At 62.6% G+C, this 14,425-nt stretch overlaps 1 protein-coding gene across 11 annotated transcripts in view; it reads right to left on the reverse strand.

Annotated features, from left to right (window-relative positions):
* Positions 1-14,425, reverse strand: part of MAD1L1 (mitotic arrest deficient 1 like 1) — a 324,285-nt gene that overhangs the window by 115,841 nt on the left and 194,019 nt on the right. For 9 of the 11 annotated variants that reach the window (XM_045462002.1, XM_045462008.1, XM_045462007.1 and 6 more), the window contains one exon: positions 3,088-3,176. The exons of 1 other annotated variant lie outside the window; for it this stretch is intronic. In XM_045462002.1, coding sequence (XP_045317958.1) covers positions 3,088-3,176 — 89 coding nt within the window. Of the gene's footprint in view, positions 1-3,087; positions 3,177-9,695; positions 9,718-14,425 lie in introns of those variants that run through there. One more of the 11 variants, XM_045462013.1, reaches the window with a different exon arrangement.

Below are 14,425 nucleotides of genomic sequence, written 5' to 3' on the forward strand. Positions count from 1 at the left end.
GGGGGTGAGCAGCCCCCCTGCCATCTCGCCCCGGCTCTCCGATGCCGAGGGGTGGGGCTCTGATTCCCTCTGGGGCAGGGAGACGTGGGTGGTGCCCCCGCCCAGCGGGGCACAGAGACCGGCTCCCCTCACCCTGCTGACACACCCGGCACGGCCTGCTCGGAGGGCTGGAGAGGAAGGTGGCTCCCCACCGGCCCGGCGGACACGGCCGGTGGGGACTGAGGGCCCTGCTTGCTGTCGTGGGGCAACTGCCGGAAAAGACACGGCCCACCAGGCCACTCAATCCAGACAACGCTCAGGGTTTGCTGCAGCGGCTACGTGCCAACAGGGAAGACAGAACCAGGCCCTGCTCCGCTGAAAAGGTCCCGAAGCCGCCGCTTAAGTCTCCCCCGGGGTTCCCCTGGTTTGCTGGTTAGAGTGATGTTCCATAGGCACATGTGTGTGCAAATACTACACGTATGCACTTATCACACCGCCTGCACTTCCCATCCTTTATCACGTGCGTATGCGTGTGGGATTCACGCGTAACAGACCTATCTGCCAGCACGCGTCCCCGTCCCTCAGGACCACGGGCTGCTCGTGGCCGGCGGGCAAACCGGGGCACGGTGCCAAGGGCAGGCCACGAGCAGCCCGCTCATCTCCCTGGGATCTCAGGGAAGCTCTGCAGGAAGGGGCGGGAGGAGCACGGGTCACGGAGGTGGGAGGGGCCTCCCGGGGCTTCCCACCCTCCCCGAGGCGGGGAGCGAGGCCCACGGGAGGAGCTGGGACAGAGGGGCTGGCGCCCTCCCCTCCAGTCCTTCCCAGCCCAAGGGCAGCCTCGAGTGGCCCCGTGCGCGCGGCTTTCCAGGAAAGTAAAGGTGGCACGTGACACAAGGGGAACTGAGGCACGACACAACTCTGGAATGCTTACCGAGAAGGGGACGCCTGGAGGAGGACAGGCGTCGGGTGCACGGGGTGAATGGTGGTGTGAACTGCAGGCTCCACCTGTACTCCTGCAGCTGAGGGGCTGGCAGGACCCGAGAAAAGGGCCCAGGTCAGGGGCTCCCGGCAGGTGCCCTCGCCACGGGGCACAGGGGGGAGCGTATCGAGTCACGTGTGGTCTCCCGTAGCCACAGCCCTCCCTCGAGTGCGTCCCGGCGAGCGGTCCACACAACTGCCGACCTAATTTCTATTAATCAGCCACGAAGGCTCTTCTCCCACAGCTGCGCTCAGCAAATGAGGCAGTGGGACAGGCAGCTTTGATCTTGACGGACAAGAGATCGGTGATAAAGCCTTTTACTCAGGTTTTAAAAACAAATAAAAAGGAATCCACCTGAAGTGTGCAGCCCACGCAAACACGAGCGCGGCTGGCCCCGCTGTGTGGCCAGCAGCCAGGGGCCCAGATGTCACACCTGCATCTCTAGGGGGAGGCGCCGAGGGCAGCTCGGGCCGCAGCGGAAGGGTGGGCGCTATGGCAAAGCCCGGACGCGGCGTCTCCTCCGATTCCAGCACTCGGCGCTCGGTACGGGGCACCGGGGGCGGCAGCCCAGGCCCCTCAGGAGCGGCACCAGGCACACTGCCCCGGCCCCACTCTTGGCGGGGCTCCCTGGAGGCCACTCTCGCGGGAAAGCCCAACCACATCCCAGACCTTGGCTGAGCCCCTCGGCCGCCCACCTCTCCCACTCACCGTCAGGACCCGGGCAGACCCTACCTGCTCTCCGGGGCCCCGAGCCCACCCTCGGCCTCCAACAGCTGTGCTCTTCGCTGGGCTGGGGCTGCGCCTCGAAGCCGGGTGCAGGGGCGTGCTCTCCGCTTCTCCGCGCAGGGGTGCTCCCGCGGTATGCGGTCAGCTGACCCCTCGCCAAGCCCTCTTCCAGGTCCCCGCTCTGGGCAGCCCAGGGGGCTCCTATGCTACGGATGTGACCACTTCTTTGCCCGGCAGGCTTTGCTGCTTCCACCGCTCTTGGGAACAAGGCCACATCCTTACCGGGATGTCACCCGGCCTGGCCCCTGGGCCCTGCTGGTCTCTCCCCCCACGTCACGTCCTCACACGCACCGCCTCCCCATGAAGCCCGTAGGCCCCCAGCGCACCTGGCCTGCCCCTGGACCCCCCGCATCGGCAGCGGCCTGCTCCAGTGGCACGTCCGCCCTGCTTCCCATGGCCTGACCCTGCGGACTTGATTTGGGGAGCAAGTCCCCCAAATGCCCATTAAACGGCGAATTCAGGAGGTCAGAGCGGACGTGCCCAGGCTCGCCAGCCTTTCCTCCTCACGCTCGCCCAGGACACCCACACTCGTACCTGAACAAGTCAGGGAATAACAAACTGGGGACTTGGGAACTGGGTGGGCCCCAGCGACAGCGAGGTCTGAGGCTAAGGTCCTGACACAAGAGAAGCTTTGGAAACGGCGGGGAAAGCTGGGACCCAGAGGGCGCTGCCGCCCCGGGCACACTTCTCGCAGGGACGCCCACAGCCTGAACGCAGCCTCACCCAGGTGAGGGACTAGCCCTGGGGAGAGGACAGGGCCCGGCCACTTTACCCTGCGCGAAGCAGGGTCTGCGCCCATCGAGTGCCCTGGCGGGGGCCCAGGCATGTCTCTCTGACCCGCCGGCTGCACCTGTGCCCACGGCAGGCTCTCAGAGACCCGGAGTCAACGCCTGGACTCCCCGTGCACCAAGGGATGCCTGCCCAGCGGCCACGTCCCGGTAACAAACTGCAACAGTGGGGCCCGCTCGGGGACCCGTGGGGAGCTAGGAGTAGGTCTCCCTGAACACCTCCTCCTTGGACAGCTCTCCCGGTCCAGGGAGCGAGAGGAAGGCCGGCCCGCCGCTCAGCACCAGGAGGTGTCCAGCGTCGGGACGGGGTCCAGAGGAATGGAGAAACCCTGAGGAAGACAGGCCGCGTCGTGAGCTGGCCGGACACACGGGCTGAAGGCCGCCTGGTGGACACGCCGAGGTGCCCTGTGAGCAGCTCTCTCCCGGAACAGGGCTGTCTCTTGGGCTCTGGACGAGCCCCTCAGTGTGCTGGACGCAGGGGAGTGTCTGTGCAGAGGCGGGGTGGGGTGGAGCGTGCCGGGGTGGGGCAGGGGAGGGAGGACAATGCTGACATACCTGAGCGAGCTCACCTCCTCCCTGGAAACGGGGAAGCCCCGCTCGGAGGCGCTGGTCTGGCACTGCAGCATTTTCACCTCCACCTCCAGCTGCGAGCAAGAGAGCACAGGCGGGTCAGTGGGGGTGCTGCGGCCCACCTCCTCCCCCTCGGGCCCCTCGCACCCGAGATCAGGCACCCAACTTCTGGGGGGGAGGGTGCGCCGGGGGCCGAGCCACCGTCTCCGGGGCCACCCCATGTCCCGGCGGCCCGGGGCGGCAGGACCTCGGACCCTCCAGCCACGCAGACACAGCCTCCCCGTCGGCACCCGCCTCCGGGACAACAGACACATGCTCCTTCCCGGGACGCAGCTCCCAGCCGGGGACGCTCCCGACGCCCGGCTGTCCCTCGGGGCACCGCCTGGCTTACCACGTGGCTTACCACAGCAGACGTGGCTCTGCGCCCGGCCAGCCGACGGCGGCCTCTGTGACCGCTGTGCGCCCGGTTCCTGGACCAGAGCAGGCACTCGGTAACCAGGCACGTGACAAGAGAGGGAGGCAGGTCGCGGTGGGCTGGGGCCGCGGGACCCCAGAACCAACCCCCAGCCTGCCCTCGGGCTCCTTAGGCGCACCCAGGACAGTCTGTTCTGGTCCAGACATGGCTCTCGAGCCTCCGCTTTGGGAATATTCGTGCTCAGCCGGTTTTCTGGCCACCTCAGACCTTGGGGTGCTGAGTGACCCCGACTTCTCGGCGTCCAGCCTGTCTAAGAGGGGCCGGGAGGACTGGGGAGGGCGCAGGGCAGCCTTCACCTCTCACGGGGCTCTCCCGGGAGGTGTGGCCAAGGGGGCAGCGGGCACACCACAAGAACACGGACTCGCCACCTCTCGCCACTCAGGTGGAGTTCGCCAAGGGGCGGGCGCCACACCAGACCCAGCCATTGGGCGACAGCCTCCCTGGAGGCCGACGGGTTGTTACTTTGAGTGACAACCGGAGTCAGCCGAAGAAAGAAAGAAGGTGTGAGCGGACAGGTGTCTCAAGCTCCGAGCCACCACGGGGGCCCCTGAATGGGACGGTGATGGTGACAGTCGGGGAGCGCTGCCGCAGGGGCTGATGGGGTGGGGGCACAGGGCAGACAGGAGTCTCCCCACCTTGGCAGGGCGTGGCCTGCATGCAGTCAGCCCCCACACGGCCTCTCCCTGTGGTGGCGTGTGCTGATGCCCCAAAGGGAGGCCACTCGACCTCCCCACGTGACTCTCCATGAAGGCCCAGAGGACAGGTGATTTCAGGGAGAGGCCTCCTGGTGCGCCCACCACAGTGCGGGCTGGGAATGACGTGGCCCGGGTGAGACTGACTGTGGCCCTGCCTCGCTACCCCCTGGGCCGCGTGGCTGAAATGTCTGCCCCTGAACTGGGGCGACCGAGAGCTCCCGGGGCCGGGTCGGTGGGAGCAGAGTGTCTCCACGTTTTTGCCTTCCTAGCTCGAAGGGACAGTCTGCTGTGCTCTCTCCTCGAAAGCATCTTCTCCGGGTTGTTCCTGGAAAGGTCCTCCTGGGGCAGCTCATTTAGGAATTCTCAGGCCCGAGGCACCCGGTGTGTAGGAAGCCCTGATTCTCATCATCAAGGTCGCGAGTGACGCCACCACACAAGCGGGTGACCCCAATCCTGCTGAATGCAGATTAGAGAGCAGACATGAGCTGGAGCGGCCTCGGCGAGGTCCCCAGAGGAAAGGACGGTCGGGGTCTCCGCACACGGCTGCCCGGCACTGCCCGATGGGCTGAGGTCCCCCTGCACAGATCAGGCACTAAGCGACCACTCGGTGCCACCAGCACGTGGAACAAGGCCTGCTCACACCTGTGGACAAGTGGCGTCCCCCGTGTGTCCCACGTGTGGCGTGTCCGAAAGCCTCTCCTGCCCCTCCCCCAGGAGCACACACACCCCCGACTGGCCAGGCTCGCCGATCCTACCCGATGCCACCCACATGCTTATGCAATGACCGGAGGTCCCTGTGTGTCCTCAGGCCACAGCCAAACAGGCCACCGGGCACGCTGACCTCACTGGACCCGAGGACTGTCCTGGAAAGGCGCAGAAGGGGCCTGAGTCCAGCCTGGGCTGATCCCTCGGTCTCCTTTCTCGTGTGTGTCGGGCTGCTGATGTCTTGGGCAGAGGAGGCGTGCACACTCACGGCGGCTACCTGCCCGCCCCACAGAGAAAGCCGGGCTTTGGAGCCGCAAGACAGGACACTTCCTGGAGACGTCACCGTCTGGGCCCCAGACCTGTCACAGGCCCGCTGCGCCTTGCTCTGGATGCTGTGAACCACGCGCAGCCTTCGGATCCAAGGTTCAGATGGGGGACACGATGGGTACACACCCCAGAGGCCTCCGGAAGGCACCCCGGTCACCCAGGCGCCACCCACGGCCAACGGGGGCCAAGGGAGCCACCAGGCGGCGGGGCTCTGGAGAGTCACGCCTCCACTGGCAAGTATGAACCGTCTCTTCCCCTACTTGTTTATCGATTTCTCGTTACAAAAACAGGAAGACGGGCTGCACGCTGTTTTGTACTTCGGTTTCCTCACTTAGCTTATTCTGGAGATGTTTCCAAACCAGTGTCACGAGAGCCCCTCCGTTCGTGTTCGTGGCTTCATGGAACTCTGCCACGTGGACGCCCCACCTCTTGCTGACACGTCTCCCACGGAAGAGGGTTTCGCCGCCTCCCACCTGACGGTGTGAAGTCAGTGCCGCGGCAAGGCAGCTCTTGGTTCCCCACGTGCAGGCGGATCCCCAGACGGTTCCTCCCCCGGCTGACCTACCGCCCCCGGCAGGACCCAGAGGTGCCCGCGCCACGTACCCCGAGGCACGACAGCCCCGCTGGTGTACGATTCCGTGTTGTCACTCACCCGCTTCCGCGTCTGCTTCTGATCTCCAGCCACCGTCCTGACCACAAGAATTCCAGGGCGCCTCTCTCTCCCTCCCTCCCTCCTCAACCATCAAAGCAAAACAAAAAAACTTTTTAGAAGACACCAGGACCAAAGTAGACCCACAGACCGGAGAGAGAGCATCCGAGGACACGATCGCCCGCCCGGCCCCCGGGGGCGCGGTCAGCCTCGCACCCTCCCTGCGGGCAGGCGTGCTGGGGGATCTCGTCTGGCTACCCTGATGTGCCGCTGCCGTTCTAAGTGCGTGCGTGTCCTTGCATCGTCTCACTTGTTTTTGTACTTGCAGGACTTAACATCTCTGTTTAGTTTTGTTCCCCACCCTCAGTGTGGTCAATCCCATCAGCTGCACAAGCCAGGGCCTCCCTCCCTCCCAGCCGGACAGCTCGCACCTCCACGCCGGGAAGCCTGGACGCGTCTGGGGCTTGGCCGGAACTGGTGCTGGTATCTTCCTACTTACGGCGTGTCAGTTTCTGGCTGAAATAGATGCGCTTTATTACGTTGAGAAATCGTCCATATGTTCCTATTTTATGAAGACTGAACGTGGGGTTTCTGGCAAATGCCTTTTCGGCAACTATGGAGCACATGTCCTAAAACCAAGCCAGCCGGCCGGTGAGGGGGAAACCGCGGGCGTGCCCCAGCACACACGGCGGCACCGGCAGCCCAAGCCCCAGCACGCACACGTGACGCCCACACAACACAGTTGTCGCTCGCCCCCAAAGAGCTTCCCCTGTCCGTGCTCTGGGTCGGGGTCCATGTTCGGAAGGCCTAGCGGAATTTCCCCCAAAACTGCCTCAGCCCGGTACGATTTCGGTCTCTTTTTGTTGGGGGAGGGCAGGAGCGGCTATTTTGTGACAACTCTGTAACCGTTTTCTTTTAACGTTTATCTCTATCGCTTCTGGAGTCAGTACTGATAGGTTGTGCTTTCCTAGAAAACAATTCATTCAGTTTATTTAAATTGAGCTATGATTCAACTTACATTTATTCTTTTTAGATGGTTTTTCCCTTTCCTGTATTTTCCTTTACCAACGAGGTGAAGTTCATGCGCGGTCAAGGGCGTGAGCCCCACATGCCCGGCTCTGTGACCGTGGTGTGGGCACACCTGTGGGATGCCAGCCACCCCAGCAAGACCGGAAGGGGGCCCCTACACGCCCCTTCTGGCCAGAAACTCCACGATAATTCTTAGTCCTCATTTGGGTAGTGACGTGTCTATTAATTTTTTACCAGAACTGTGAATAATTCATACGTTTTACTGGTTTTATTTCCGAGCACGAGCATTTGGATTTATTTATTATTTCCGCCATTTTTCACTTTCTTATTTTTTTTTTTTAATTTTTTTTTTCAACGTTTATTTATTTTTGGGACAGAGAGAGACAGAGCATGAACGGGGGAGGGGCAGAGAGAGAGGGAGACACAGAATCGGAAGCAGGCTCCAGGCTCTGAGCCATCAGCCCAGAGCCCGACGCGGGGCTCCAACTCCCGGACCGCGAGATCGTGACCTGGCTGAAGTCGGACGCTTAACCGACTGCGCCACCCAGGCGCCCCCTTCACTTTCTTATTAACTTCTGCTTCGATCTTTACAAATTCCTACTTTTTGCTCTACTAGCGTTTATTTTGTTTTCCTTCTCTGAGTTCTTGAGCTGGGTCTTTAATCTGTCTATATTCATTCTTTCCTGTTCAATAATATAAATATTTAATCCACGAGTTTTCTTCTGAACTCCGCTCTGTTTCCCACGGGCCCTGAGATGTGTTTTCTAGATTCCGTGTATGTCCGCATCTCACTGCTGCTTCGACCCAAGAATTGTTGGAGACGGAGGTTTTGGTTCTGTTTTTTTTGTTTGTTTGTTTCTATCGTTTTTTTTTGTCTGTTTGTTTAGGTCACCATTTCAAATTCCTCACCTCGTGATCTGGTAAGTGTGCTGGTTCCATCTATTTGAACTTAGGAAGGGTTTCTGTATTATCAATATGTGGTGAATTTTGGTGAATGTTTCCTATGAGCACTTTATAGCGAGAGTGTCTTTAGTTTGGGGGGTCAAGGGCTTTACATGAAACAGATTTTATCTTTCTATCGCTTATTCTCGACCCACTTGACAGACCAGGGATTACAAAGTAAAACAAATCCTCCTGCTGCTGGCGTCCTTGACAATTTCCTCCCAAATCTCTCCCCATTTTCGCTTTTTGAACATCGATGACGTATCTGTGGCCTATTCATCTCGTTTACTTTTTCGTGTGAGATTCTTGATACTTAAAGACGTCTGTACTTTTCGTTCTCGTGGTTGCTTTCGTAAGTCTTGACACGACCCCTGCGCTTTTCGGTTTCCAACGGCTCCTATCCGCCTCCCGCAGAAGATTAACCGACGGGTTACGTGCGTCCAGCTTACGGTTTACCTTTCCTCGGTTCCATGCGCCCTGGCCGCGTGACGTTAACTTTAAATGTTTTAGTCTTCAGCCACGATGGGGTGAACACCACCGCCCTCCCGTCTTCTCCCGTCTTCTCCCTTCCCAAGAACTTCCATTAAATGATAAACTCTGTGCCACCGGAACCCACGGCATCTGCCTGGTCCTGTCTCCTGACCTCCTTGCGCGTTTTGGTCTTCTGGCCCCATGGGTTCAGGTCTGGCCCTCAGGCCCTCTAGCTCCAGTTTAACCTGGGCTCCGGGACCGGGGACGCCCCGCAGCAAAATGTTCACAGATGACTTTCCTCTGCTCAAGGTCAGGTTGTTCATTCTTCCCATGAGAACTTTTTCTACCATCTGGGTTGCTACAAAACTTCTGCGTTTTACAAAATTGTGTGACGTTGCTTTTATTACTCACCAGGAAGGTGACTTTTGCTTTCACTGTGACTTTCACCGTGGAAAGGACAATCCTGACCAGGCGGCTCTGTGTGGCCTCCACACACCTTCCGACTTTGCTCTGCTGGGGGAGGGGAAGCCACGGGCACTCCCCTGAGAGCAAACGCAAGCCCTTCCTCTCTGGCCCAGAGACAGACGCTCAGCCTTGTGGGCATTGACCGGCCCCTCCCGCCACGGCCACGGCACCTGCTGCACCTGTCCCAGGGCGCAGACAACAGGTGCCCTGCCCCTCCCTGCGGCTGCCCCTCCAGCCCTTTCCCTGCGGCTGCAATTCTTGGCTCAGCCCCGCACGCCCCTGCTATTTCCACTGCTGAGGGCCGGCTCCCTCCCGTGAAGGGGCTTGGCTTTTAGCTGCAGTTCTGTTTGGCCCAAATTTAGGTTTGCCTTTTTTGGCTTTCATTCTTCTTGGTACTTTTGGACACCTTCCAGGAAGCAAGGAAGAAATGCTGACTTATGCTATAGTGTTCAAAGCAAAATAGGCCCTTTTAACTTGTAAGCTTGACTCATAACTGCTTCCCACTCGACCCCCTCCCGCCCGCTACAGCCCACACATGCCGAGGCCCCCGGAGCTGCCCGAGCCTGCCCTCCGAGCGCCCGCACCTGCCAGCCCCCAGCCTAGGGCAGTGGCCGGCTCCCGAGACACACGACAGGGTCTGCAGCTCAGTCCCCACCGCCCCCCCCCACCCCCGGACCCCGTCAGACCCACCTCAGAGGCCGCCCCCTCCAGCAGTCCTCCCAAACCGGGAGTGGCGGCCCCCGCCCATATTCAACCGTGTAATTCTAAGACTCGTGTGTGTGACTGTCTTCCCGCCGGCCTGGGAACTCCTGAAGGTGCGTATACCTCCGCTCACCTCTTAACCCAATTCCCAGCTCAGACGCGGCACGCCGGGGACGGTCCAGGCCCGCAGGCAGGGGCACAAGAGCGTGTGGGTGGCCAGTATGCCAGTCCACGCCTGGCGCTCCCCTGGCATGCGTGGCCGAGTGCCGTGCAGCCTTGGGGACAGCGTGCGGGCCAGGCCTCCGCCAGGACGGCAGCTCCGGGCCGGCGAGCGGAGGCAGGGTGAACACACGGGAAAGCATGCCGTCCAGGGAGAACACGGTCCGGCATTTGCCCACCAGCACCCGATTTCAGAAAGTAAACAGATCGGTTATGAGTAAGAGGAAACCAGTCGGGCTCTGAAAGGGGTTGCCGGACGACGAACGTCAACAGTGCTCCCGTGGGCGCCTCGGGGAACAGCCCTCCACCCCCCGCCCGCCCGTGAGCCTTGCTGGCTCCAAGGCCACGGCCTCTCCGCCGGGGCCCCTCTGCCCCGTTCACGTGGGAGGGTGGTAAGAGGTGCTGGCACCAGCCGGGTCACACACAGGCTCAACCTCCATCTCCTCATCGGTCGAGTGGGGGCGATGCCTCAGACCTGCTCTGGAGGTCTGAGCAGGAAGTGGGCCGCCCGAGAGGAAAATGCCCATCCGGGGGCCCGGCGCCCGCCACAGCCGAAGCCCCGTCCCGGCAGCACCCCGGGGCCCCACCCTTCCCCACCCTCAGGCCCGGCCCTGGCTCTCCCGGGGGCACAAGCGTTCATCCTTTGTCTTTCAGCCAACAGGCGAAGCCACGCTGCTCTGGCCCGGGCCCGGAAGAAGGAGCAATTGGAGATGCGTTAACACTGCAGTCTGCAAACACCTATTTCGTGCCTCACTGAGAAGAGTCTGCATTTGTGGCTTAAGACGAAGGAACACAGAGCTAACTGGATCGTATCTTCTAAGAGATTTGCCAAGCGACGACACCCCGAGGGCCGTTCCGGAGGGCCGTTCCGCGAGCCCCCCCGCACACGGGGCTCGGAAGGGAGGCGCCCCGGAAGGGGTGTCTGCAGGTGCAGCACGTGGCTCTGAGCCACGTGCCCGCGATGAGGACGAGGCCCTGGGCCTGCCACCGCCCAAGGAAGCCCCTCCGCACAGGCCGCGCTTCATCGCCACGCCGGCCTCCCCCAGAGAGGCTCTTCTGCGTCTCCGACCTCTGGAGCCAACGCGCACATTTACGTTCCTTCCTTCGGCTCGCTGTCCCCATCAAGAGGCAGAATTAGCAGCAGGGCCGGCTCCAGACGACTCAAACGCCCGGGGAGCCTGGCCGCCGGCAGGCTGTGCTCACACCCTGGGACCGGTAGGCGCCCCTGGGGAAGCCCGATGTGCCCATCTCGCAGCCACCGAGGGGCGCGGGTCAGCCACGCTCGGTCCACGGCCCCGAGGCTGCTGCTTCTGGTTCTGCGGGCGAGCAGGCTGAGGCCGAGGAGGTAAATGTTCCTGGCATTCTCACAGCAAACCTGGAGCCCAAAGAGCACGGGGACCTGGAGGCGGCCCGCTGAGCACCGGGGTACCGAAGGTCCCGCTGACCCCAGCCCACAGACATAGCCTACGACTCACCCGGAAGCAAAGGACGGCAAGTGGCAGAGCCTCCGTTCCCTCTACGCTCAAGCCACAGGCTGCGTGAGGAACACGTCGGCCTGCACAGAGCCCGCCTGTCTTAAATGCTTTATTTTTAAGAGAGAAAGAGAGACAGAGTGCGAGCTGGGGAGGGACAGAGAGAGAGGGAGACACAGAATGCGAAGCAGGGTCCAGACTCAGCCGTCTGCACAGAGCCCGACACGGGGCTCAAACTCACGAGCCACGAGATCACGACATGAGCCGAAGCTGGATGCTCAACCGGCGGAGGCACCCGGGCGCCCCAGAGCCCGCCTGTCTTTACGCAAGGCACCGGGGACACCAACATTCTCCAGGAGGAGGAGCGGGCCCGGCTGGAGGCCGGCCGACCTCTACCCTCCTGCCTTTTCTTTCCTTTCTCCGCTTCACACCGTGGACGTGTGCTGCTTACTCAAACAGCAAGGAAACACTAAAAATATCCGTTTATTGGCCCAGAGCCCAGGCCAGCATCCACCAAGAAGCAGCCTTCCCAGTCGGGCCTTTGCTTTCGATAGCAAACCACAGCTCGTGGCCCACGACAAGCCCGCACACGCCCCACCCACAGGTCCTCACCCTCCTCGAGGCACGAAGCGCACGTTTACCAATCCCTCGGGCTCCCACCCCAGGAACAGTGAGTTCCGGAGAGACCGCACCCCCCAGGCCACCACAGCACCTGCGGACCCTCCCGGGAACCGGCGGCACTGAACCGTGTCCCCCGAACTACTGAGCGCGTTGAGGTGTCGCCACCGTCCCGCTCCAGGGTCCCGGCTTGTGTTCAGGTGGGGCTGGGCTCTCCGCCTCTTCACCAGCTGCAGGCCCTGAGCCTAAACCGCAGGGAGGGCGCCCGCTCAAGGCGCCACCAGCACAGTACTGCGCGCCAGCAGACGCATGCGGACGGCAGACGGCGGCGGGAAGTGCTGGAAGGCAAGGAAAGGCAGTCTCTGCAGCAGCAGGAAGTGCTGCCCTGGGGTCTCCGCTGGTCTGCCCGCAGCCAGGGCTGTGGGGCCCTGGGCTCCCGGGAAGCACCCGCCCACCGCCCAGGGGACCGGGCCTCCTCGGGGCCTCGTGCCCGTGTCAGGGCACCTCAGCAAAGGCCAGCAGAGCTCGGGGCCCAGTTACAGGCACCTGGGAGCCAGGCCCCCACTCCAGCACGGATCAAGCCCAGGAACCGGGGCTCACACCTGCTTGAAGTGTCCCCTAAACCAGGTGTCAGAACATTCCTGGCATAAAGGCCCAGCGGGCAGCACCGCCAGTGCCACGGTGCACGGGCGGCCACGGGCCACAGGCACGCAGACAGGTACCTCTGCCTTGTGGTTAAGCACGTGTGCTTAGAGACCGCAGCGGGCTGCTCTCCTGCCCCTGACCTGGCCCGCCCCCTCCCTGCTGACGAGGGAACAAACCAGCCGGGACAGAGGCCCAAGAGCTGAAGGGCGCACCGCCTTCGGGACACCTACCCAACAGCCCCACGGCCGGCCGACCGCTCTCCCCACCGGCCGAGCGGGAGCGGGGGTGCTGCTCGCCACCCCCAGAGTGAGAGGGCAGCCAGCTCTCCGGACTGCGTCCCCGGGTGGGGGCGGCCCAGCCCAGCGCGTCCAGCACCGAGCGAGGCCGGGTGGGGTGGGGGGCAGCTTCTCGCTGGTACCAGCCGGGTATGGCGGCTGGGGGTGCGGTAGCACGGCAGGCTGGGGCGCTTCCTGCCCACGAGAGGGGCCGGTGGCAACGGGCAGAAGTGCCAGTTTCCAACACGCGGCCGAGCCTGGGCAGCAGCCAAAGCGGCCGGCTGCACTGGGAACCGGGACCCTCGCTCCCGACAAAGCACAGATGCGCGAGTCCCACGGGTTCTGTGGGAAGGCTACGCCTCGCTCTGTTCACGGCCCAAGCACACCACGTGAGAACCGGTGTCGCCGTGGTGCCGAGGCCCCGGAGATCCAGCACAGCCCGCGGCGTGCTCTGCGCCCACCTCCACGCAGGCGCACGCGGACGTGAGACGCATTCTTCTGGGTTACGTTCCTCCAGTCTCCCCGTTACCGGATTCCCAGGCTGCCGGTGAGTGTCGGCGTTTCCGAGGGCGCGGGTGGGGAAGGGGCCGTACAATTCACCTGCTGTCAAGGGTGCTGCTGAGAGACCAGTGACAGACCGGTGACCAGGTCGCGACAGGGAGCCAAACCTTCCGAAGGTCAACAAACCAGCCGTGTGTCTACGTGTTCCGTCTCCGTAAAGCCCACGTCCCGTGGCAGGAGCGGCACCTGCCCCCGCACGGGGAGGGGGTGACTCCCAGGACCTGTGTCCGCAGGACCACCCCCACCCCCAGCGACCTCCGAGCCCCAGACGGCCGAGAAGCGACGACCCAAGAGAAGGCTCCTGTGGAAGGGGCGCCCTAACCACCCCCGCCCCGTGGTGGGCCGGTCGTGGGACGACTCTGGGCCTGAACGTTAACTGAGTCCACACGGGTGGGAAGTTGCACCTGCTGAGCAACCACACCACTACCTTGGGCGCAGCTGGACGCAGACACGCGCCGCCTGTCCACCCGGGTTCGAGGAGGGGAGCGCTCCGGGTTGGGGGAGCGCCACGTGGCGGGAACAGCTCGCATGAAGTCACAGAGGCATCGAGGACACGGAGACGTGGGAGATCAACCACAAAGATCCTAACGTCAGGGATCCCGCTCACTGAAGTCAGGAAGACAAGCACAAGCTGGAGCCACCCCGGACGGGACGTCCGCGTGGACCCCGCGCGGTCCGAACTCCACACCGGCAACTGGCCACCGAACCCCGTCAGACTCAGGTGTGGGCAGAAGGGGAGAAGCAGGCAGGTCTGTGGTGTGGAGGAGAGAGGAGGACACGGGACAGGACACGGTCTCAGGAGGCCACACCACTTCTAAAAACCACTGCTCCTCGTACGAGAAGCCTGCAGATGTTAGTGGAATATTTACAGAGACGTGAAAATCCCCTTACCAAGACGGAGATTAATACAACAAAGGCCGCTGGCCCCCCAACAGGGATCAGAACCTACTACCTACCCAAGTTCCCAGAGACCAAGACTCACGACCCAAGCCCTCCCAAGGGCAAATCCGCCCAGGCTGCCTCGGGTGCTCCCCGGCCCCCACCCTGGCAGAGACTGCGGGCCAGGTCCGTGG

Source organism: Leopardus geoffroyi, chromosome E3 (assembly GCF_018350155.1).
Source record: "Leopardus geoffroyi isolate Oge1 chromosome E3, O.geoffroyi_Oge1_pat1.0, whole genome shotgun sequence".
Lineage (NCBI taxonomy): Eukaryota > Metazoa > Chordata > Mammalia > Carnivora > Felidae > Leopardus > Leopardus geoffroyi.